The sequence below is a fragment of the Neomonachus schauinslandi genome, chromosome 9 (assembly GCF_002201575.2).
Source record: "Neomonachus schauinslandi chromosome 9, ASM220157v2, whole genome shotgun sequence".
Lineage (NCBI taxonomy): Eukaryota > Metazoa > Chordata > Mammalia > Carnivora > Phocidae > Neomonachus > Neomonachus schauinslandi.
Window position 1 is genome coordinate 95,375,753 of NC_058411.1, and position 26,849 is coordinate 95,402,601.

At 37.6% G+C, this 26,849-nt stretch overlaps 1 protein-coding gene across 1 annotated transcript in view; it reads right to left on the reverse strand.

The window, feature by feature from the left end:
* Nucleotides 1–26,849, reverse strand: part of RFX7 (regulatory factor X7) — a 135,713-nt gene that overhangs the window by 13,373 nt on the left and 95,491 nt on the right. The window contains exon 5 of the mRNA XM_044917954.1: nucleotides 415–531. Within this exon, the coding sequence (XP_044773889.1) occupies nucleotides 415–531 (117 nt within the window). The remainder of the gene's footprint in view (nucleotides 1–414; nucleotides 532–26,849) is intronic.

Below are 26,849 nucleotides of genomic sequence, written 5' to 3' on the forward strand. Positions count from 1 at the left end.
ATTTTTCCTGAGTGGTGTATATTTTGCCAAAGAGATCCCGATGTTTCTAAATTACGGGAAGAAGACAGCTAACCTCTTTCTCCATTTTTACTGATATGATTTACAATAGCTGCACTGTGACCTATCTCAGTTAATTCTTATTGTTAAAGGAGATTGGATCATTAAGAACACACATTACAGTGACAGAATATGGTGAAATCTATCATAATCCTAAAACCACTATTTGTTATTTCTCTTGTAGTTTGATATATAGCCAGGAAAATAATGTTTGCAATTATTCTACTAAGAACTTTGAGCTGCTTATATTTGTTGACTTAAATTTACTTCTAAATATAGTTGCTAGTTGAACTACAACAGCAGATGTTTTAAGTGATTACTAAAGAGAGTACTAAAAACCATTCCGGTAAAGGATATTTAGATTTGCCTCTTGTGCCCAGACGACGTGCCTTCATGTTTGGAAAGACATTTTTCATGATCTTTCCAAAGTCAGCAGCACTTAATGGATGGTAACCAAGATTGTCACAATAGCTCCTGCAAAAGAAGGAGGGACCAATTTAGAGCAACAGAACTCAGAGTTACACAGGACAGTGCTATTTCAATACAATTTGACCACTTTAACAAAATTAAAAGCCACATCTTCAAGTCATTCACCACAAATTTCACTGATCATAACTCTTTGGAGACTAACTCAGGCTTAGTTAGCTTGTTTCATCCTTAAGGTATACAGTACCACTGCTTTCAATAGCATCCCAAAAAACTCACTGTAAGAGATACCCCAGTACAAAGTTTTCCAATTATAACCCAACCCTGCACTCTGAGATGAGTATATCCAGCTCAACCAGTAGGGCTCTACATTTCCACAGAAGTATCAAATTCATACACTGAGATAATTTCCAACATACACATTACGTAAGTCAGACAGCAGAAACAAAACTATATAATTTAAAATAGAAACATGATATATTAGGCCTAAAAGGGACCTCAGGGATCATCTATACCAACACTCTCATTTTACTGATAAGGGAAAAAAATGAAGGCACAGAGAGAGATTCCAAAGGTCCAGTGTTCTTTCTTCACCCCCACCACTTCTATTATTGCCAGGAAAAAGTACTTTGTAAAACAGTAACTTCAAGTGGGAACAGGGAAACCAGCCAAGTCTTAACTACTACTGGAATCCAGTCATAGGTAAAGAGCCAATCCCTCCTGTACCAGTTCAGCAGCAGGCCAAGGCTACCAAGGCCTTTGAGAGGACCACTACCTGAGAAACACCAAAGAGGACATCAGAGGAATTCCATGGGAATCCAGTCATATTTCCCCACCTCACCTCTTATTTCAGCACTGACCAGAGCAGCTTCTTGATAATGTCATGCAGTGGAGAGCCAAAAAGAGATTTAAGAAGAAACAAAGGAAAACAACTGAAGACCTGTGAACAGGATATAATGGTAACTGGGACTTCAGTTCTTGTAGACTGATGAATATACTAGCTCTTGCTAGTATGTAAAAACATTATATATACTTACATGTGTATTTATATTGTGTTATCTATATAACATAAATATATATAAGTTATACATTTGTATTATGCAATACATTCCTGAAGTGACCTGAATTTAAGAAGTCAAACTGGGTGAGACTTAGGAGGAGGTAGGGACCCTGGGGAGCCTTAACAGAGACACTAGGGTCAGGTTTTGGAGACAATGGTATTATTCTTGATTGTGCCCTTCCTATACCCACACCAAATTCCACGTATCTCTGGTGCAGGTGTGGGGAGAGAGGAGCTGCCCAGCAAACACATTCCCAGTAATGTTGAAGAGGGGGAAGAAAGGAAAGGAGCTAACATGCATTGAGAATTCCCCTGACAGGAAGTATTAGATTAAATATGTCATATTTAACTTGAGACTACATGTAATACTCTGAGTGGTTCAGGTCAAGGTTGAAGGTACAAAGTGAAGAGGTAACTATTTTCCAGTGCTGACAATTTAAATGAATTGTATCAAATCATAACCATTTCAGTATCAAGTTAAATCAGTCATTTTTATGGTTTAAATCAGACCAGAAAGAAAATTAAATGACGTTCTTTTGCACCTCGGGGACTTGACATGTTCCCCCTACCTGGAAAAATTACTTTTCTTATTCTTCAAGTCCCAGCTGAAATGTTATTTCAGAAGTGTCTCTAATAACTCCCCTATCTAAAGCAGCGCCCTCCTGTGACACTCTCACCGTATTTATCAGTGTACTGTTTTTTTTCTTCTCATGACTTATAATAATTATGTAACAGCCAATTTCCTTGTTGTTTGCCTCCTCCATTAGGCTGTATGTACAACCAGGGCAGTGACCATAACTATCTCGTTCACCAGTGTACTGTCAGCATTAAGAACAAGATTTAAGAGTCACATTAAATTTTAACATAATACTATGTCAGGCTTAAAACAAGAAACTTTAATTAAAGAAACACATAAGGCAATAAGGAAAACACTGTCCACAGAGCTCTTATGATAGCAATGGCATATATATGGGCCTAAAGAACCGGACACCAAATAAAGAGAAGCAGGGCAATGAGTCTAATGAGAAAGGTAATATAGCCATCCTTTTCTCCCTCTGGGACTTAGGTTTTCATGGTTTTTCATTACATTAGTCTACCAAATTTTTTTACTTTGGCAAAAGGGATGTGTGAAAGGTTGGCAAAGTAAAGTATCCAGATGATCACTACAGAATTTGCTTGCTAAATCCTGAGTGTGACTTCAGAATGTGAAATGTTTTTTGATTCTTATTTATTCCATCAAAAGAGAGGAATTCTGGGGTGCCTGGTGGGTTCAACTGGTAGAGCATGTGACTCTTGATCTTGGGGTCATGAGATTGAGCCCCATGTTAGGTGTAAACATTACTTAATTTTTTTTTTTTTTAAATAAGGAGGACATGTAAAAGAGAGGAATTCCTCTTTTGGAAGGATTTTTTTTTTTTTTTTTTTTTTTTTTTACAATGACCTTATCTTCAATATACTCTTTAGTGGATAAGTATAAAAAGTACCTTGTAGACATATAAACAGCTCAAATTACTCCTCCTAAAAAATAGTCGGCAATGTTAAGAATAAAATTGCTTATGATTCAAAATTCTATACTTTGACATCTTATATGTCAAAGAGAAAATAGAGTCCCAAATTAAAAGCAACCATACTGGAGCAGGTCCTCAATTTCTTTAATTTTATGAACTCTCAGAACTGGCAATGAGTTCAGAAGTTGTACAGTTCAACTTCTCCTAAATGATGGGTTACATCAATGTGAACACTTCCCCTGATAGAGAGGGCTCTAGATTGTAAGATGGCCTATTCAATTTTTAGTGGTTCTAATTAGAGCCCATTCTCCACTGGGAAGATACAGATATTCAATGATTTTGTTTTAATCTGAGGAAGTATTTTTAGGTTACCTATTCATAATTTTGAAACCAGTGCTATGTAACAATCTACAGATTATTCCAGGTCACGTGGAGATCTTGGTTATTTACATCTGGTTTTCCTGGTTCATAACTTTAACTGCAGGTTGATCAAGCAATATATAGTGTCAGTTATGGTCAGAATGGCTAAAATTAACAACTCAGGAAACAACAGATATTGGTGAGAATGTGGAGAAAGGGGAACCCCCTTATACTGTTGGTGGGAATGCAAACTGGTACAGCCACTCTGGAAAACTGTATGGAGGTTCCTCACAAAGCTAAAAATAGAAATACACTACAATTCAGCAATTGCACTACTAGGTATTTATCCAAAGGATATAAAAATAGTGATTTGAAGGGCACATGCACCCCAGTGTTTATAGCAGCACTATCCATAATAGCCAAAACATGGGAAGAGCCCAAATGTCCATCAACTGATGAATGGATAAAGATGTGGTGTACACACACACACACACACACAATATTAGTCATCAAAAAGAATGAAATCTTGCCATTTGCAATGATGTGGATGGAACTAGAGTGTATATGCTAAGTGAAATAAGTCAGTCAGAGAAAGACAAATACCGTAAGATTTCACACATATATGGAATTTAAGAAATAAAACAGATGAACATAGGGGAAGGGAAGAAAAATAAAATAAGATAAAGACAGAGGGAGGCAAACCAAAAGAGACTTTTTTTTTTTTTAAGATTTTTATTTATTTATCTGACAGAGAGAGAGAGAGCAAGCACACAAGCAAGGGGGGAGCAGCAGAGGGAGAGAGAGAAGCAGGCTCCCCGCTGAGCAGGGAGCCCGATGTGGGGCTCGATCCCAGGACCCTGGGATCATGACCTGAGCCAAAGGCAGACGCTTAACCGACTGAGCCACCCAGGCGCCCCAAGAGACTCTTAACTGTAGAAAACAAACTGAGGGTTGCTGGAGGGGAGGTGGGGGGGGGGCAGGGTAAATGGGTGATGGACATTAAGGAGGGCATGTGATGTAATGAGCACTGGGTGTTATATGCAACGGATGAGTCACTAAATTCTATATCTGAAATTCATATTCCACTATATGTGAACTTGAATTTAAATAAAATCTTGAAAGAAAAAGAAGATATGGTGTCAGTTAACACTTAACTCAGTGTCAGATTATATTTACCCAAGACTTAAAAAATGGGAAGGAACAATGGTACGTTCATAGGATAACCAACATTCTAATGCCATTCTTAAAATGAGATCTTTTTTTTTTTAAATCTCATTTTTTTTATAGTACGCTTTCAAGACTTTGAAATTAAGCCTAACTTTCAACATGATCATCAACACATCACTCAAAATCTTTGGTAGCAAATCAGTCTTTAATGTTTATTCATGCCATTTACAAATTAACTATAAAAGTTAAACAATTACTTAAAGTTAAAACAATATAAACAAAAGTCGTAAAAGATTAGGGGCAAAAATACAGTCTTAGGTTACCTTACCATACCTGGACATTTTTGAGTGCTCTGTATGCATTACATTATTTAATTCTCCCAATGACCTGGAGGCAGGTATTTTTTCTTTTTTATTGTGCAGAGTTGTTTTTATACTCCTCTGAGTCTCAAAACCATTAAATAGGAGCTCCTGTTTTCTTACAGATGTAAAAAAAAAAAAAAAAATGGCCATAGCATACTTTATATGAAAACATGCACACATATTTCACTACATGTAAAATATATATGCATTATTTATAGTGCTGGAATTCAATAAATGTCGATTGATGAGGATGGTGATACAATAGTCTCTAAAATGCACTTAAGCTGTTTCACTGCAATAGCACATTACTACCTATAAAAAGTGTGATGCAAAAAGGCCACCCTATACTACCAGGTAGAAAATCAAGGAAGATAGCATTACATGTGTATAAAATGTTATAAAGTATAACTGCTTTTATTTGTAAGAACATACACTAATTTTGGGTAGCAAAAATTTGAAATGGCATAGTGTCAGCCATGGATGGCTACAATTCATGGCATACTACTGTCTTCATGCATGATTTCAAGATCCATACTTTGGATACCCTTCACCCATTTCTCCCATTCCCCCAACCCTTGCCTTTTGCAACCACCAGTCAGTTCTCTGTATCTATGAACTATTTATTTTTTTAGGTTCCACATATGAGAGATCATATAGTGTTTGTCTTTCTCTGTCTTACTTCACTTAGCATAATGCCTGCAACATCCATCGTACATTGTCTGAATTGGCAAGATTTCACTTGTTTCTTTGGTGAATAATATTTGTGTATGTGTGTGCACCAGAATTTCTTCATCTATTCATCCATCAATGGACACTTAGGTTGTTTCTGTATCTTGGCTATTTTAAATAGTGTGAGGAACATGGGGATGTATGTATCTTTTTGCATTAGTGTTTTCATTTTTGGACAAGTATCCAGAAGTGCATCATATGGTAGTTCTATTTTTAATGTTTTGAGGAATCTCCATATTTTTTTCAATAGAGACTGCCTGCACCAATTTACATTCCCTTTTTTTCCCATTACCTCACCAACACTTGTTTCTTGTCCTTTTGATAACAGCCATTCTAACAGGTGTGAGGTGATATACCTCATTTTGGTTTTGATCTGCATTTCCCTGATGATTAATGATTGAGCAACTTTTCATGTATCTGTTGGCCATCCGTATGTCTTCTTGGGAAAAATGTCTGTTTAGATCTTCTGCTCATTTTTTTTTTTAAGATTTTATTTATTTATTTATTTGAGAGAGAGAGAATGAGAGACAGAGAGCAGGAGAGGGAGGAGGGTCAGAGGGAGAAGCAGACTCCCTGCTGAGCAGGGAGCCCGATGTGGGACTCAATCCCGGGACTCCAGGATCATGACCTGAGCCGAAGGCAGTCGCTTAACCAACTGAGCCACCCAGGTGCCCTAAACATTTTAATTATAATGTATGTTGGTGTGGGTCTATGAGTTCATCTTAATTTGAAGTCTCTGGGTTTCCAGGATCTGGGTATCTGTTTCCTCCTCATATTAGGGAGGTTTTCAGCCATTATTTCTTCAAATAAGAAATTTGCCCCTTTCTCTAGCTCTTTTTTTCTGTGACTCTTAATAATGTGAATATTAGTCTCCTGATTTGTCTAATAAGTCCCTTAAGATATCACTGTCTCATTCTTTTTTGTATTTGCTGCTCTGATTGGGTAAGTTCTATTGCCTTACCTTCAAGCTCACTGATCTTTTCTTCTGCTTCATTTAGTCTGTTGTTGAACCCCTCTAGTGTATTTTTCAGTTTGGTTATGTCAGCTCTGTGACTTCTACTTGGTACTTTCTTATGTTTTCCATCTCCTTGTTAAAGTTCTCACAATGTTCATCCATTATTCCCCCAAGTTCAGTGAGCATCTTTATGATCATTACTTGAATTCTTTATCAGGTAAATTACTTATGTCTGAAAAAGTTTTTCTTTTTCTGAGGTTTTATCTTATTCTTCCATTTGGAACATATCCTCTTTTTCATTTTGCTCTACTCTGTGTCGGTTTCTATGCATTAGATAAAACAGCCACCTCCCCCCTGTCTTGATGGAGTGGTCTCATGTAGGTGATCCTTGTTGTTCAACCCTGCCCTACCTCTTGGCTATCCCAAACTTTTTGCTTGTCCAAGTAGTCTGTTATATTTTTAATAGCCCCCAGTAGTTAAGTAGATGCCAAGACCTATCAGTGTCCCGAAAAGGAGGATTTCAACACCTAGAATCAAGCTAATGGGAAGCCAGATCATCAGGTAGCAGCTTTTAAAAGTATGCAAACATACATAGTCCTATGAGACTACAAGTGTAGCCCCACTGGCCATCAGAGCCAGCAATCTGGAGGTGTCCTTTGGGTGACAATTGCAAAAATTAGGGCTCCTGATGAGTCTGCAACCCCTCTTCTGAAAGATACTGGTGAGCTGCAGCAAGACAGAGGGAGACTGTGGTGTCCACAGCCTCCATTCTTCGAGACCAGCTCCACAGACCACTAGATGTATGTCAAACCTGAATCTGCGCCTCAGATCAAAGCTCCAGGACAAGCAAAGAGGCCTCCTACATAGAAAGACTGGGAAGTGTGCCCCAGTCTGCTGTCTGTGCAGTGCCTTGGAAGTGGAAGCCTTCTAAGAACTGTCTCTCCATTTGGCACAGTTCTCTGAGACCCAGGAATTTAAGACCCCTGGCCATCAGAGCCAAGTGATCAAGTGGTATCCCCTGGGTGGCAGATCCAAAAACTGAGGCACTAGACATAAAAGCCAAGGTGTCAGACATGTGTAAAAATTCCCTTTGGGAGACACTGGCACTCTGGAACACAACAAAGGGAAAGTGCAAAGATAGTGCTTGCCCTCAGATCTCTGAAAAGGATTACAGTTAACCCTTAGATGCATATTTAATTAGAAGCCTGCTCCATAGGCTGCAGCCATAATTAGCTGATAGATCTCCTCAGAAAGACCTAGCCTCTTGCAATGCCCTGGGGCTAGCAGCTGTTTAAGAATTCTTTTTCCATTGGTGACAGTCCTTTAGGACCCACGAGTGTTAGACCCCACTGGCTACCAGATCCAGATGATGTGGAGGTGTTCCCTGGCAGCAGCTGTGAAAGTCAGGGCACCAGAAAAGGGCATAAGCTCCTTTTTGGATGACAGTGATTATTCCAGTCCCCTGGGGCAGGAATGCAGCTTCCTGGCCTCCAGAGGCAGGTGATCAAGAGGTATCCCATGAACAGCAGGTGCAAAAATCTGAATATCAAATCTGTATAGAAGTTCCCATCTAGGAAATACTGGTGCTCTGGAGCACGGCAAAGAGAGGGTGCAAAGATGGTGTCTACTAGTCTTTGTCCCTATATACTATTCCAGCAGGATCTTAGATGTGTATGTTAAATTAGATGCCTGTCCCTTAGGCTGATGTTCTAATATAAGCAGGTAAGCCTCCTTTACTTTAAGCAGTCTGCTGCCTCTGAACCCAGGCTGTGTGTGGGTGAGTCCAAATGTGTGTCTTTAAAAGCTGTGTCTCAAATTCCTAGTCTTGTGGATCTTGAGACATGAGCCCCGTTGGTTTTCAAATTTAGATGTTTGGGGAGTTTATCTCTCAGGTTTAAGTTTTGAGTCTTAAAAACTGGGGTGCCCAATGTGGAGTTCAACCCCTTTGCTCCTCATGGAGGAGCTCTGGGTTTTGAGTTCCTTTCTAATTATGGGTTGCCAGACTGAGAGTGGGGTTTATGGGCAGACTGTGTCCTAGCCTCTCCTCCATTTCAATGTGGTTTTCTTCTCACTTGCCTAATGTGTATGTGTAATCATCCCTCAGCCAGTCTTTAGTTTTTTAAGAAGAATATTTTCCATATGTAGCTGTAGACTGAAGTGTGTCCATGGGAGGAGGTGAGTTCAGGATCTTCCTACATCACTATCATGAACTGTTCTCCTCAGGTATTTTTATTATACACATTTTAGAGATGAGGAACTTGCATAGAGAGGTGAATCTGAAAAGAATTTAGTTATCTAGCCTAACCCACTCATCTTACAGATGAGAAACTATTGCTAATTAGGGACTATAAGCAAACTGAATGCTTGGAAGGCAACCAAAATTATATCATTACATTTTTTCCCAACATTTATAAAGAGAAGAATTTTTTAAACTTCTTTTTAAAGTAATCTCTACACCTAACATGGGGCTCAAACTCACAACCCCAAGATCAAGAGTCGCATGCTCTACTGACTGAGCCAGCCAGGCGCCCCTAAAGAATTTATTAAAAATTATTAGGGGCGCCTGGGTGGCTCAGTCATTAAGCGTCTGCCTTTGGCTCAGGTCATGATCCCAGGGTCCTGGGATCGAGCCCCGCACTGGGCTCCCTGCTCAGTGGGAAGCCTGCTTCTCCCTCTCCCTCCGCCTGCCACTTCCCCTGCTTGTGTGCACGTGTGCTCTGTCAAATAAATAAATAAAATCTAAATAAATAATAAGTAAAAATTATTAATTTTAGGGGTGCCTGAGTGGAACAGTCAGTTAAGCACCTCTTTGTTTAGACTTTGTGATCTTGGGGTTGTGGGATCAGCACAGAGTCTGCTTGGGGTTCTCTCTCCCTCTCCCTCTGCCCCTCCCCCCTCCAAAATAAATAAAATAAATCTTTAAATTAAAAAAAGGAATTAAAAAAATAAAATAAATCTTTAAATTAAAAAGGAAAAAATTGGGGCGCCTGGGTGGCTCAGTCGTTAAGCATCTGCCTTTGGCTCAAGTCATGATCCCAGGGTCCTGGGATCGAGCCCCGCTTCGGGCTCCCTGCCCCGCGGGAAGCTGCTTCTCCCTCTCCCACTCCCCCTGCTTGTGTTCCCTCTCTCGCTGTCTCTCTGTCAAATAAATAAATAAAATCTTTAAAAAAAAAAAGGAAAAAATTATGAATTTTCTACTAAAAGCCTTTTTTCTGTACAAGATCCACAGTTATTTTGGTGAGGCTTAACACTCATGTATTACAGATGTTAACAAATAGTTATGGGAATTTAGAGAGGTCTCAAAGACATGGCAAAATTACATTCCCTTAAAAGTATTAATCAAACAATACATTTTCTAGGTAATCTGGAAGACAAATGAGGTAAAAGTAATATGGTCAAACATCTAATTAGCTTGAGTCTTTGAAAAGTGGAACAGTTGTTGAAATTCTCTAATATTTTTAAGGTACAATGAGCTCTTGAGACTCTCGAGAGAAAACTCTTTGAAAGTACATAACCTGTGGGGCGCCTGGGTGGCTCAGTCGTCAAGCATCTGCCTTCGGCTCAGGTCGTGATCCCAGGGTCCTAGGATAGAGCCCCGCATCGGGCTCCCTGCTCCACGGGAAGCCTGCTTCTCCCTCTCCCACTCCCCCTGCTTGTGTTCCCCCTCTCGCTATCTCTCTGTCAAATAAATAAATAAAATCTTTAAAAAAAAAAGTACATAACCTTGATCATAAACAGATATGATTTTTCTTATTGTTTCATATTCTGGGGGAATAATATTACACAGCTAAGTCTGATGCATAGTTAGAAGTCCACTTGGCTCTGGCATTTGGAGGGAACACTTACAGAACACTTGAGAAGTACACAGTGTAATGTATGTGATGGTTTGGTGTCTCAGAGGACAGCATAGATGGAAAATCACAGTGTAAGTTTGTTAGGTTAGTTATAGTGTCTTTTAGCCTAAACCTTAGAGAGAAATTTAGAGTTGTTAGTAATACTATTAAGCCAAGCTTAGACTAAGATAAAATATCACTTTTGAAATTCAGGTAATCTTATTTTTGTGGTAAGCAACTAATACGGAAACAATATATCTGAAAGATTACTTTGTTTGAAGTCAACAAAATTAATTTTAAAAGAGTTAAATTATAATATACATGTAAGTAAATATCATGTATGGCCTTATTAACCAGATGTTTCCTTCCAACTTGCCCTTCCTTTTTCAAGGAATTATTACCCATGTTTTTTTTTAACCAAATTTTTTTTATTAACATAATGTGTTATTTGTTTCAGGAGTACAGGTCTGTGATTCATCAGTCTTACACAATTCACAGCACTCACCACAGCACAAAGCCTCCCCAGTGTCCATCACCCAGCCACCCCATCCCTCCCACCACCCTCCACTCCAGCAACCCTCAGTTTGTTTCCTGAGATTAAGAATCTCTCATGGTTTGTCACCCCCTCCGGTTTCATCTTCATTTTTCCCTCCCTTCTCCTATGATCCTCTGTCTTGTTTCTCAAATTCCTCGTATCAGTGAGATCATATGATAATTGTCTTTCTCTGATTGACTTATTTCGCTTAGCATAATACACTCTAGTTCCATCCACATCATTGCAAATGGCAAGATTTCTTTTTTTTTTTGATGGCTGCATAATATTCCATTGTGTGTGTGTGTGTGTGTGTGTGTGTGTGTGTGTATAAATACCACATCTTCTTTATCCATTCATCTGTTAATGGACATCTAGGCTCTTTCCAGAGTTTGGCTATTGTGGACATTGCTGCTATAAACAATGGGGTGCATGTGCTCCTTCAGATCACTACATTTTTATCTTTTTATTACCCATGATTTTAATTCTTTTTTTTTTTTTAAGATTTATTTATTTATTTTAAAGAAAAAGAGAGTGAGCGTGCGTGCACAGGGGGAGGGGCAGAGGGAGAGGGAATCTTGAGCAGACTCCCTACTGAGTTCAGAGCCCAATCTGATCTCATGACCCAGAGATCATGACCTGAGATAAATCAACAGAGTCAGACACTCAACCAATTAAGCCACCCAGGTGCCCCAATTATTACACATGATTTTAGGTAGTAATCCCAAGAAAAAAAAGGAATTTGTGTCCGTAATTATTTAATCATTATAAAAAAGCTAATATTTGGGGTGCGTGTGTGGTTCAGCTGGTTAAGCATCTGCTTTCAGCTCGGGTCATGATCTCAGGGTCCTGGGATCAAGCCCCACATGGGTCTCCCTGCTCAGTGGGGAGTCTGCTTCTTCTTATTCCTCTGCCACGCTCCCCAGCTCATCCTTTCTCTCTCTCTCAAATAAATAAAATCTTTAAAAAAGGTTAGTATTTCTTTTATTACTGCTTAAGAAAGGCTTGATTTCTCACTATTGCCTGTAAGAGCCATTTAAACCAACTATCCTTTCGGTCAATTTGGATTGTATTGATCACACTATGTAATGCTAACTTTTGGGCGCCTGGGTGGCTCAGTTGGTTAAGCGACTGCCTTCGGCTCAGGTCATGATCCTGGAGTCCCGGGATCGAGTCCCGCATCGGGCTCCCTGCTCAGCAGGGAGTCTGCTTCTCCCTCTCCCTCTCCCCCCTCTTGTGCTCTTTCTCTCTCTCACTCTCTCTCTCAAATAAATAAATAAAATCTTTAATGCTAACTTTTTTGGTACACTTACTTTTATTTTTGAATTGCTTCAGTTCTTTATTTTAAATTAACCTAACATAAAATGTTCAGATTATATGAATATAGATAGTAACTGCCTATAGTTTATGAACAAACAAAAACATTGAAGCACTAGGCCTTGGCTCAATGAATTCCTGATTAACCATCTCTTTTCTCTCAATTTCCATCCAAATCCAATTTTACTACACTATACTAATAGTTCTTCAATAGTTTCAAACATCTCTGAAATGTTATTAAGAGGATAAATTCAGACAGGAACAAGGTTGTCTACATTAAAAACAAACAAACCAATAAGCACCATTATCATTTTGTATAATCATACCATTTTGTAAATGAGGCAACTAATGAACAGAGAGGTAAAGATGATTTGCAAGGGTAGTTAATTAGTGAGTGGTTCTTTATACCACTGATGAGCCAAGCAGTTTTATATAATGGGTATTTAATATGTACTGAATGGCAGCACTGCAAAATCTTCAAAAAGCTCCTTCTTCTTCTTCTTTTTTTTTTTAAGATTTATTTATTTGAGAAAGAGAGAGCTCGCATGCGATTGGAGGGAGGGGTAGAGGGAAAGAATCCCTGCTGAGTGCGGAGCCCTACACAGGGCTGGATCTCACAACCCTGAGATCATGACCTGAGTGGAAATCCAAGAGATGGCTGCTTAACTGACGGAATAGCTCAGGTACGCTAAGGCTCTTTTTTTTTTTTTTTAAAGATTTTATTTATTTATCTGGGGGTGGGGGAGAGAGTACAAGCATGAGCAGGGGGAGGAGCAGAGGGAGAAGCAGGCTTCCCACTGAGCAGGGAGCCCGATGTGAGGCTGGATCATAGAGTCCTGGGATCATGACCTGAACTAAAGGCAGATGCTTAACCGACTAAGCCACCCAGGCGCCCCCTCCAAGGCTCCTTCTTAAGAATACTCATCAGTTCCCAATTAGATTTGCTGCATAAAATCTCAAATCAATACACACATACAGATATAACATGTACAGTATGGCATTCTTCTAGAAACTATGTCAGCAGAAAATGAGATGTATTTAACAAACCTTTAATGTTTATATAGGAGAGAAAAATGGACAAAGATTTAAATACATTCTCAAAAAGAGCATAGAACCAATTGGCCAAAAACACATATAAAGGGGCACCTGGGTGGCTTAGTCATTAAGCGTCTGCCTTCGGCTCAGGTCATGATCCCAGGGTCCTGGGATCGAGCCCCGCATCGGGCACCCTGGTCTGCGGGAAGCCTGCTTCTCCCTCTCCCACTTCCCCTGCTTGTGTTCCCTCTCTCGCTGTGTCTCTCTCTGTCAAATAAATAAATAAAAGCTTAAAAAAAATACATCTAAAAAGGCCCTCAACTTTAGTTATCAAGGAAATGCAAATGAAAACCCAAATTGGGGGGGGAAAAAAGCCCCCCACGTTCAGGCAATATAGAATGAACAAAGAACATATATTCATAAATGGAACAGTGAACAGCTATTAGAATGAGTCAAACCCACACAAAACAAAATGCATGAAACTTACAAAACATGTTGAGTAAGAAAGAACATAGATACCAAATTCTTGTACACTTTCATTCATATAATATTGAAAAATAAATAAAGCCAGGACAGCAGTTACTCTTGTCAGGTTTATACAAAATAAGATTTGTATCAGCTAAGGCCAAAATGTTGGATTGTGGATGAGTCTGAACAATAATAATTGCTCCCACATCCTGAGGGCTTACTATATTCCAAGCACTGTGATAAACATTTTGCATGTATCATTTTAAACCTTAACGGGGCGCCTGGGTGGCTCAGTTGGTTGAGCGGCTGCCTTCGGCTCGGGTCGTGATCCAGAGTCCTGGGATCGAGCCCCACATCGGGCTCCCTGCTCAGTGGAGAGCCTGCTTCTCCCTCTCCCTCTGCCTGCCTCTCTGCCTACTTGTGCTTTCTCTCTCTCTCTGTCAAATAAATAAATAAAATCTTAAAAAAACAAAACAAAACAAAACACAACAAAAATAGTATGGTATTTTACAGAGGGATAGGAAGCAAACTGACACTAAAGGTTAAGGACTTGCCTACAACTCCAAACCCCAGCATATGTCTAAATTAGGACTCAAACTCAGATGTGGCTAGTTTCAAAGTCTAATCTTTCTCTACTGTATAATTATGCCTTCCTCTGAAAAATAAAGGCTTTGGACTTTATTCTGTAGCAAAGGGAAATATCAAATACAATTTGGAAGAAGTCCTTTTTATAGTTTACACTTTTTATAGCCTTTTAAGAAAGTCTTTATAGAGGTTTTTGTCTTCCAGGTGAACAGGTTTTATTTCTTATGATTAAAATGGTTATTCCATTTGCTGGTTCATTTCAGTTAACTTTTCAATGAAGTGTGGTGGTTAGAACTGCACATAACATTTCTGGTCCTTTAACATTCATGGATTTCAACTTTATAGTTTTGGTGACATCAATAAAAGTTGCACAGTAAGGACAACTGAAATCCACTTCTCCATAAAACAGTGGAAAAACTGGCAAAGCTGGTCAATATCAACTTTTCAGAGCCTTGGAAATTAACCCAAGACTTGCAGTAAACTGGAGAGCCTTTATCCAAGAAAACAGGCTAATTTTCAGTAAGAACAGCTTTGTATCACTTTAACTTGCCCTAATCTGATTCCCTCATGATCTAGTGGTAGCCTTGAAAAGTAACAGCCCAATATTCCCCAGTCCAGCCTGGTGGTCAGAATAAACATAACACAGCTGGAGCTCTCTCAAAGTCACATCCCAAAGAACTGTCATTATTTGTCTCCTCTTAGATTCTGTGTAAGACCCCATCTTTGGCTATATCTGACCTGTCTCAGAACTTGCCTACTGCAAAAAGCTTTCTCCTTTGAGTGGATGGAAGGGTACAGAGGGGAAACTGTTAAAAAAAAAAACAAACTGTAGGCAGGGGTGCCTGGGTAGCTCAGTATGTTAAGCGTCTGACTCCTGATTTCAGCTCAGGTCACAATCTCAAGGTTGTGAGATCGAGCCCCGAGTTGGGCTCTGCACTGGGCACAGAGCCCGCTTAAGATTCTCTCTCTCCCTCTGCCCCTCCCCTCTCCTCTCTCTAAATAAAATAAAATAAAATAAAAATTGCAGGCAAATGTCTTAACTTTGTGGCTGTCTGAGATAGTGGATAATAGTTGGGCAGACTAACCAAAAAACTTAAAAGGAAAAACTGGTAAGTAAGATTTCCATAGAAGCTCTGGAAAGCTCCATCTTATTCCTGGGACTCTAGAAGGCAATGCACATGCAAAGGGCTGTGTGCATCTCAAGACCCTAGAAGGTCTCAAGCTCTCACCTCTGGCTAAACTTGAGGCTCCACAAAAGCGGGAAGTGGAGGCTAAAGAAGGGCTGTCAATTGCATGATTGAGTGTTTATGGTGTACCCCAACACATATACACAGAGCCCTTTGGCAAAGACTGGGAGATTTATTGCTTTAAGGTGTTTAAAGAAATCTCTGTCCAATCAATAGCTGACCACTAAGCTAATTGAGTAGAGACCTCAATGGCCAGACAAAAACATCAGAGAATTCATCACCAGCAGACTGGTTCTACAGAAAATACTAAAGGGAGTCGTTCAGGCTTAAGTGAAAGGACACCAAACAGTAACTTGAATACACATGAAGAAATAAAGAGCACCAGGTAAAGGTAACTACATAGTAAATATAAAATTCAGTCTAAATGTGTTTTTTGCTTGTAACTCCTTTTTTCTCCTATCTGATCTAAAAGACAACTGCATAAAGCACCAAATACAAATCTGTGTTGACGGGTGCATAATGCATAAGATGAATAGGGGTATGGGAGAGAACAGATATATATTAGGCAAAAGATTTTGTATACTTTTGGAATTAAACTGGTATTAATCCAAACTAGCTTTTTATAAATTAAGGTGTTAACTGCAATCTCCAGGATAACCACAGAAGAAAATAATTTAATATATATATATTAAAAGAAACAAAGGAATTAAAATGGTTCAGTATAAAAAACCCATTTAATACAAAGTCAGTAATGGGGGACTTGAGGAACAAAAATAGACATAAAACATACAGAAAAATAGCAAAAATGGCAAATGTGAATCCTATTTTATCAGTAATCACATTAAATGTAAATGTATTAAACTCTTCCATTAAAAGTAGGGAGAGGCAGAATGGATTTAGAATAAAATACTATATGTCATCTACATATTACATATATATTTTAAATTCAAAGAAACAAATAGGTCAAAGTAAAAGGACAGAAAAAGATACAGCATGCCAAAAGTAACCGAAGGAGAACAAGAGTGCCTATACTAATATCTGAGAAAATGCCTTTAGAACAAAAATTGTTACTAGAGACAAAGAAAGCATTATTTCATGATGAGAGGGTCAATCTATCAAGAAGATATAACAGTCATAACCTATTACGCACCTAAGTACAGAGCTCCAAAACACATAAAACAAAAATGGTCAAAATTGAAGGGAGAAGTAGATAATTCAACAATAATAATTATAGATTTCAATACCCCACTTTCAATAATGGATAGAACTAAGAAGAGGATAAACAAGGAAAGAGAAGACAAATAACAGTATATACCAACTACCTAACAGATACTCATGGAACACTCCACCACCCAGTGATAGCAGAATATACCTTCTTCTCAAGTGCACATGAAATATTCTCCAGGACAGATCATGTATTAGGCTGTAAGACGAGTCTCAACATATTAAAAAGGAATAAAATCATACAATGTATTTTCTCCAACTATAATGGAATGGCATTAGAAAGCAATAACTAAAGGAATGGGAAATTCACAAATATGTAGAAATTATAAATGGGTCAAAGAAGAAATCACAAAAAAAATTAGAAAATACTTCAAGATGAAGAGAAATGAAAGCACAACATACCAAAACTTAGAGAACAGTGAAAGCAGTACTTAGAGGGAAATTTATAGCTGCATATGCATACATTTAAAAAGTTCTCAGATGAATAACCTAATCTTCCATGTTAAGAAATTAGAAAAGTAAGAGGAAGCCAAACCTAATGCAGGCATAAAGAGGGCATTATAAGGATTAGAGTGGAAATAAATGAAATAGGGACTAGAAAACCAATAGAAAAAAAATTAACAAACCCCAAAGTTGAGTCTTTAAAAAGATCAACAAGTCTAATTAACAAGCCTTTAGCTAAATTGACCAAGAGTAAGAAAAAAGAAGACTCAAAATAACTAAAATCAGGAATGAAAGAGGAATATTACTACTAATCTTATAGGTAAACTTATAGAAATAAAAGGTACTATAAGAGAATACTATGAAAAACTGTATGCCAACAGATAGGATAACCTACACAAAATAAATTCCTAGAAAGACACAAATTACCAAAACGGACTCAAAAAGAAACTAAGGCAATATGACCTACAAAAAGAGACTGAATTAGTAATTTAAAAAGTACCCACAAAGAAATGCCCAGGCCTAGATGGTCTCACACTGTTGAATTCTACCAAACAGTTAAAGATTAATACCAACCCTTCCTAAGTTCTTTCATAAAAATAGAAGATGGACTATTTCCAAAGTCATTCATTCTGTAAGGCCAACATTACACTGATTCCAAAATCAGGCAAAGACATCACAAGAAATAAAAATAAAGACCTAGATCCCTTATGAATACAGATACAAAAATCTTTAACAAAATACTACCAAACTGAATCTATCATCATATTTAGGAGACTATACACCATGACCAAGTGTGATTTATCCTAGGACTACAAGATGGGTTCAACATACAAAAATTAAATCAATAATGTAATATACTGTATTAATTGCATAAGGAAAAAAAATCTGATATGAGCACCTCAACAGGTGCAGAAAAACCATTTGACAAACCTCAACATCCAACAATGTGGTAACAGAATGTAAGTTCCTCAACTTGATAAAGATCATCTAGTGGAAAACCCACTGCTAACATCATACTTAATGGTGGAACACTGAAATCTTCCCTCTTCAAACTGGGCAGAAGAGAAGGATGTCTACTCTCACCATTTCTATTCAACACTGTATTAGAGATTCCAGCCAGGGCAATTAGGCAAGAAAATGGAATAAAAGCCAGATAAGAATGAGGTAAAGCTAACTCTATTCTCAGATGACACAATATTATATATAGAAAATCCTAAGGAATGTACTAAAAAATTATCATAGAGATAACTAGTTCAGCAAGACTGAAGGATATTAGATCAATATATAAAAATTACTCTTATTCCTATACACTAGCAACAATCAAAAATGAAATTTAAAAAGTAACTCCATTCACAATATTGTAAAAAAAAACACCTTAGGAATAAACTTAATAAAAGGTGTATACATAAGAACTATAAAACATCCTTGAAAAAAATTAAAGACTTAAGTAAATGGATATATATCCCATGTTGAAGGATTAAAAAAGTAACACTGTTAAGATGGCAATACTTCTGAATTGATCTACGGCTGCAATGCCATCTTCATGAAAATTCCAACTTCTGTCCTTTATAGACATTGACAAGCTGATGCTAAAATTCACATGGAAATACAAAGGACCTAGAGGAGTCAAAATAATCTGTAAATAGAATGAATTTGGAAGACTCACACTTCCTAATTTCAAAACTTACTACAAAGTTCAATTAATTAAGGCAGTTGTAAGAGTAGCATAAAGAAAGGTATATAGAACAATGGAACAGAATTCAGAGTCTAGAAGTAAGCCCATATATCTACGGTCAACTGATTTTTCACAAGGGTGCCAAGACCATTCAATGGGGAAGAAATAGTCTTTTTGACAAATGATGCTGGGACAATTGGGTATCCATGGGCAATAGAATGAATTTGGGTACCTATGTCACACTGTGTACAAAAATTAACTCAAAATGCAAAGATCCAAAAGTATGAGCTAAAAACTATTAAAACTCTTAGAAGGAAACAGTACACATCTGCATGACCTCTGATTAGGCAATAGTTCTTTAGATACAATACCTAAAAGCACAAGTAACCAAAGAAAAAATAAATTGGATTTAATAAAAATTAAAAACTTGTTCATTTGAGGATACTATCAAAAAAATGAAGACAACCCACAGATGGGAGAAATATTTGCAAATCATAATATATCTAATAAGCATCTAGTATCCAGAATATATAGAGAAAACATAACTAAACAATAAAGAAAAACAATTAAAAATGGTAAGAGTATTTCTCAGAGCAATGATTATTTCTCCACAGAAAGAGAATGAATATTCTCTGTATGAATATTCTTTGTAAGTCAAGCCCAACAGCAGATAAGCTCTGGCTATACATGGAACTTAACCTGTCATTTAAAAATATGAACAGATAACAAAAAGACCACCAGACACATTGAAGAATACAAATCAAAACCATGAGCTATTACATAACATGCATTAGAATGGCTATCATAAAAAAACTATGGACAAGTGTTTGCAAGAATGTGGAGAAATGCAACCCTCATATGTTGTTGGTGGGAATGTAAAATGGTGCTGCCATTTTTCAAAAACAGTTTGGTAATTCCTCAAAAACTTAAAACATAGAGTTATCATTTGATTCAGCAATTCAACTCCTAAGTATATGCCCATGAGAAATGAAAACACATGCCCATACAAAAACCCTAGAGACTTTGTAAGCAGAAAAACTTCAGAGCAGCATTATTTATAATACCAAAAAGTGGAAACAACACAAATATTCATCAACTGATGAGTGGATAAAGAAAATGTGGTATATTCACACAATGGAATATTATCTGGCTATAAAGGCAAGAAGTACTGATATATAATATAACATAGATAAACTGTGAAAACATTTTGTTAAGTGAAAGAAGCCAGATAGGAAAGGCCATATAATGTACAGTCCCATTTATACAAAATGTCAGAACAGGCAAATTCATACAGCCATAAAGTGGTAATTTGTTGCTACGTCCTGGGAGGAAGGAAGAATGGAATGACTGCTAATGGATATGGAATTTGGGGAAGTAACGAAAATATTCTGGCATTACTGGTGACTGATGCACGACTTTGTAAATATACTAAAAACCACTGAATTGTACAATTTTAAAACAGTGTATTTTATAATGTGATTTATATCTCAAAAGATAAAATCTAAAAAGCTAAACAAAAATTTATAATTTCGTCCATCTGTGAATAATTTTCTTAATCTACGACATGCAGTAAATTGAGATTTTTTGCTGCTACATAAATCTGCATCATATGCTTTAAGATAGAAGTGGAAGTGACTCATTTGTTGGGATATGAGCTAGCCAATCACATTTGCATCTCAGTAAGGTTTCACTGTTCTCAAATCATTAAGATATAATGCAGTCTCCAAAAATGACAAAAATGTTTTTCTATGTTAAAAATAGCTCCAAACCAGAGAATAGATGGAATGTAGAACCATTAATTTTCTTAGATACGATAAAAATATTATGGTTATGGTAATTGCCCTTATCCTTAGATGTATCATATCCACAACTTACTTTCATATGGTATAGGAAAAAAGCTTAAGTTTAGGTGAATATCTGGATATTCTTATATTATTCTTTCAACATTTCTGTTATGTTTGAAATTTTTTATAGTAGGATGTTGGAGAAACTGCCTTGAAAACAAAGCTATTCTTCAAAGTAGATGATGATAGTAATGAACAGAGTGAAGACATCTAAAAGAGTAATGATATTCCCCAAACTAGGAATTGTTAAGGTCTTGCAGAGTCTACTTGGTAAAGTTCAGGCTGCATTACCTGGCAGCAATATGGTTTGATAAGATGGTGAAATGTTAGTTTGCTAGTTTTGTGTTTTCCTGATTGTATCCACTACGGTTGATCTTTTTGCCATGGCACAACACTGAGCTGCTCTTCCCAGAATGTAAATGGTAGCTGAAAACTTTCTATCCTGTAATACAGCTTATTTTCTTAAATATACATTCATATTTGCCCACAGTGAATTTTCCTAATTCCAACGGCTTATGTGATTTTTTTTTTTGCCAACCAAAATGGCTTAAGACTTTTGTTTCTATAGTTAATTCACTGTTGGCATTCTTGACTTAATAGAGCTCAGTCTAATCTGCCTCTCCTTTTCCATGGTCCATGGAGGACTACCTTGCTGTATCCACTTCTCCTTTAAACATGTATTTTTTTTAATCCTCATTTCAATTTCCCTATCACTTAGTAAAGTGATCCAGTAAAAATAAATAAATAAATAAATAAATAAAAAATAAATCCAAGCACACTACCTTGTTAAAGGCTTTTGAAAGGTTGGAGTTCCCTTTACCCTTCAATCTAAACATAATAATATAACCTAAATATAACAGCAAATCTAAAAGAGTAAAATAAAAATATTGAAACAGCGCCTATGTAATTTCTTAGACTACTTTTATCTTAACTGCAAAAACTTACTAGGCGTATAGGAATAGTGGGGGCAGGGAAGAGAAACTCCAAGTCAGGAATAGCCCAAGTTAGAGCTACCCAGTTAAATGAGTTGATCTTGTCAGCATCTTTCTTCCTCTTATCCACACGTATCATTACAGAGCTTAATTAGACAGGCAAAAACAACAGAGGGCATTTTTCTTAAGCTGTTAGAATTTAATTTACCATTAGCATTGCTTCTCACCAAATTTTCTTTTCATTTTTATTTTTAAAGATTTATTTATTTTAGAAAGGGGGGGAGAGAGAATACACAAGCAGGGGGAGGGGCAGAGGGAGAGAGAATCCTCAAGCAGACTCCTTGCTGAGTGCAGGCCTCATATACACCAGGACTCTGAGATTGTGACCTGAGCCGAAATCGAGAGTCAGCAGCTTAACTGAATGAGCCACCCCAAACGCCCCTTCTCACCAAATTTTCTGAAGTTAGGCAGCAATAAATAAAAATTCATAGATAATTTAATACATTAATTAAATTTTGAACAATGATTTTTTCAAAATTTTCATTTCCAACCATCAAAACAGCTATTTGATAAAAAGAGGCCATTTAACATGCAATGAAATAAATATGAAGATTCTTGATTATTACCATTATGTTACAATTACATGGCTAATTTAGTTAACTGACTTTATAAGAGCATCTAATGTATTAGCACATTAAGTGCTTTTTTAATGCTAGTCTATCAGTCACACAATTAATAAATACCAAGGAAAAACTAAGGACATTCAAGGTTTTAAAGAGACTTAAAATATCGATGATACTGCTATTACCAATATGTATATTTATATCTTACACACACCACACACAGACACACAGACACACAGACACACAGACACAGACACACACACACACACACACACACACACACACTCCAAGAGGCCAGACTAGAGTCACTAGAGAATACAGAATATCTGGCTTGAACAATCAAATTCATAGATGCAGTAAGAGCTCCAATAAAATGGTAATTAGCTACAGCATTGTATGAAGCAGGTTTCTCAACAGCAACACTACTGACATTTGGGGCTGGATAGTTCTTGGTTGTGGGGAACTGTCCCGTGCTTTGTGGGATGTTAAGCAGCACTTGGTCTCCACCCTGTAATAGACGCATGCAATAAACCCCAATTGTGACAACCAAAAATGTCTCCAGACATTGCTAAATATCCCTTGTGGGGCAAAACCACATTCAGTTGGGAACCAATACTCTGAGGAAATAGGTGTCAACCTTGGTTTCATGGTAAAACACTTGGTGAGCTTTTAAAACTCCTAATGCCCAGCTGCATCCCACAAAAATTAAATCAGAATATCTGGAGTGAGGGGGTGGGAAACAGATTTGTTTTGAAAGCTCCCCAGGTAATTCCAATTTTTAGCTAAGGTTGAGATCAACTACATTAAAGTGACAATTTTATCTACATAATTTCTCTCTCCTTTGCAGGATATCTATGAACTCTGCAGAGTACAGGTGCATTAATAGGTATCCCCTGGTCATCTCCAGTCTGGCTACTAGATGAAGCAGCATACTCAGGGAAGAACTAAGAACTTGTTATAAACTCATTTAGTTTTAGTCAACAAATTTTAAACCAATACACCTAACTCTATTTTTATTTTTATTTATTTATTTTAGAGAGATAGAGCAGGAGGAGGGGCAAAGGAGGAAGGAGAGGGAGAGAGAATCTTGAGCAGACTCCACGCTGAACGTGGAGCCGATGCGGGGCTCAATCTCATGACTCTGAGATCATGACCTGAGCCGAGACCAAGAGCCAGATGCTTAACTGACTGAGCCACCCAGGCACCACATCCTAACTCATTTTTTTTTTTTAAGATTATTTATTTATTTATTTATTTGGCAGAGAGAGAGAGAGAGAGCGAAAGAGGGAATACAAGCAGGGGGAGTGAGAGAGGGAGAAGCAGGCTTCCTGCGGAGCAGGGAGCCCGATGCGGGGCTCAATCCCAGGACCCTGGGATCATGACCTGAGCCGAAGGCAGACGCTTAACGACTGAGCCACCCAGGCGCCGCCATCCTAACTCATTTTTTAACCTAGTATTTAGAAATTCAATAGTGTTTGAGGGAGGGGTACCGGAGGTAAAGTAAATTAGGACTATGTTTCTAAAGATATGCAGGGATTTTGTTTTCTTCACTCGTTGAAGAAATAATTTCTTCCCATGAGTTGTGGGAGAAATGCATACAAACATGCAACTAATAAAGTTAACTTAAGATTCTTAAGCATAGGGGTGCCTGGGTGGCTCAGTCGTTAAGCGTCTGCCTTCGGCTCAGGTCATGATCCCAGGGTCCTGGAATCGAGCCCCGCATCGGGCTCCCTGCTCGGCGGGAGGCCTGCTTCTCCCTCTCCCACTCCCCCCTGCTGTGTTCCCTCTCTCACTGTGTCTCTCGCTGTCAAATAAATAAATAAAATCTTAAAAAAAAAAAAAAAGATTCTTAAGCATACATTTAAAATGCTTTTACTATATTATGTCATCAAATTCACTGACTTGAATTATTAAAGAACTTAATGATCTCTGCCTATAAAAGTTTTGTGAAGACAGAATACCGTGAGCTACAGAACAAATAAGAGGTGAGGAAGAGAACTTTACTGTAGGGCCCATGTCTGTTGACAGAACTGCCTCAGAGATCTAAAAGTTACTCTGCCTTAGGCTGTCAGGATATTCAATGAAACTGTTCAAGTTGTCTACTAGATGCTACGTTACTATGGGGAGTTAAGATCAGTCTGCACGACAAATCTGAAAGACAAGAAAACTTGAGATAGTTACATAATCTTATGCTGTGTTGCACTGCCAAATGCCAAAATAAATAAAGAAGGATTCTGTCTAAATGTGATGGAGAGATCACATGCTTAAAAAAAAAAAAGAAAGAAAGAAAACTTAATATAAGGAGACAATAGCCCTTCCCCCCTAATTCCTCAAGGCACAGAGAAACTGCAGCCAGAAATCAATTCCTCAGGCAGATAACTTAATACTTCGGAGAAATTTTAAAGGAGTGGGTGGAAGTCAGCGACAGCAAAAGTGAGGTGGAAATCTAAAGCCAGTTGGGGTGGTTGTGGGGAGGGGAAGAGGGAATACATTGAGTGTGCAGATGTGTTAAAAGTCTACCAACAGAAGAGTCCATTTCCCCCTTTCCTATCTAGGGTCCAGGGCCCAGAACTGCTACCAGCAGCCAGTGTGTGCTCCCCAAACAGAAGTTTAGAGGAATCCTTCTGAAGAACTGAATGATCCCTGGAGAACCCAGAGACATCTAGAAATCTCTCAATATAAAGCTTGCTCACCTAAAAGTCAAGCCCAACAGCAGATAAGCTCTGGCTATACATGGAACTTAACCTGTCATTTAAAAATATGAACAGATAACAAAAAGACCACCAGACACATTGAAGAAATGTGTCCAACATTTCTCCAACATGAAGATTTAAAAAAAACCCAAACTTACAAAAAAAAAAAAAACCCTCAGAAGAAGCAGAGATAATACAGGATAATAAATATATAAATATAAATATATAAATAAAATAAATAAAAAATAAATAAAAACAAAAAATTTCACATCTCTATGCATTGGGTAACTTTTATCCAAATTAAAAATGCACAAATCCTTAGTAATTTCACATATTCAAATTTATCTCACTGATATACCATGTTTATTCATAACAGCATTGTTAGTATTACCAAAAGGCTAGAAACAACCTAGATGTTCATCAATTGTGGTCTAAATGCATAATAATTCATAGGACAGAATAAAATGCAGCCATTCATGATTAATAATTATAATTACATAATTATAATTATTTCGGTGTAATTCTATGTTAACACAATAATTCATGCTCTGTTATAGAAAGGTCTCAGGATATGTTGCTGGGTAAGCAAATGCAAAGCACAAAACCAGGTAGATAGTATGCCATCATTTTTGTAAAAAAATGGGAAACAAAAGTATCTAATAGTGCTTACTCGTATACTATTACAAAATATTGCCTGGAATGATACAAAAGAAACTAATTGGAATTGTTGCCTATGGGGACAGAAAATGGGTGGTTGAAAGGCAAAGGTGAGACGCAATTTCTTCCCTATACATCTTTTATACCTTTTGACTTACAATCACATGAATATAGTAATTATTCAAAAATTAAATTAAAATTGATAAAACTATAGGGGCACATGGGTGGTTCAGTCAGTTGAGCATCTGACTCTTGATTTCAGCTCAGGTCATGATCTCAGGGTCATCATACTGAGCATGGAGATGGGCTCCATGCTGGGCGTGGAGCCTGCTTAAGATTCTCTTTCTCCCTCTGCACGCTTCCCCCAAGCAGTGTGTGCACATGCATGCTCTCTCTCAAAAAAAAAAATTGATAAAACTATAGCTTTTTATTCAACAATTTCACTTCTAAGTAGTCCATACTTCAGTGTTACTTTTATACAAGTACAAAGATATATAATTCAAGGTTGTTGAGTACAGTATTATTTTAATCATAGAAAAATGTTCGTAAATAAAGAGCTTGAAAAACACACACATCACAGAACATTTGTATTATGAAATACATATGTGAAAGTGAAATAGCTCTCTATATATGGACAAGAAAAGCTACCTGGGACATATTGCTTAGTGATAAAAGTCAGACCTATATGTATGGTATGGTTTAATTTGAATTTAAAAAAAATAAAATTTAGGAATAATTGACATAACCTCTATACACAGAAATATAGATAGACGGGACACCTGGATGGCTCCATCGCATCAGACTCTTGGTTTCAGCTCAGGTCATGTTGTGGGATCAAGCCCCACAGGGGGCTCTGTGCTTGGCGGGAGTTTGCCTGAGGATTTTCTCCCTCTGCTCCTCCCCCCACTCACAAGCACAAGCACAAGCACGCTCTCTAAGTAAATAAATAAATCTTAAAAAAAAAAAAGAGGGCGCCTGGGTGGCTCAGTTGGTTAAGCGACTGCCTTCAGCTCAGGTCATGATCCCAGGGTCCTGGGATCGAGTCCCGCATCGGGCTCCCTGCTCTGCGGGGAGCCTGCTTCTCCCTCTCCCACTCCCCCTGCTTGTGTTCTCTCTCTCGCTGTGTCTCTCTCTGTCAAATAAATAAATAAAATCTTAAAAAAAAAAAAAAGAAAG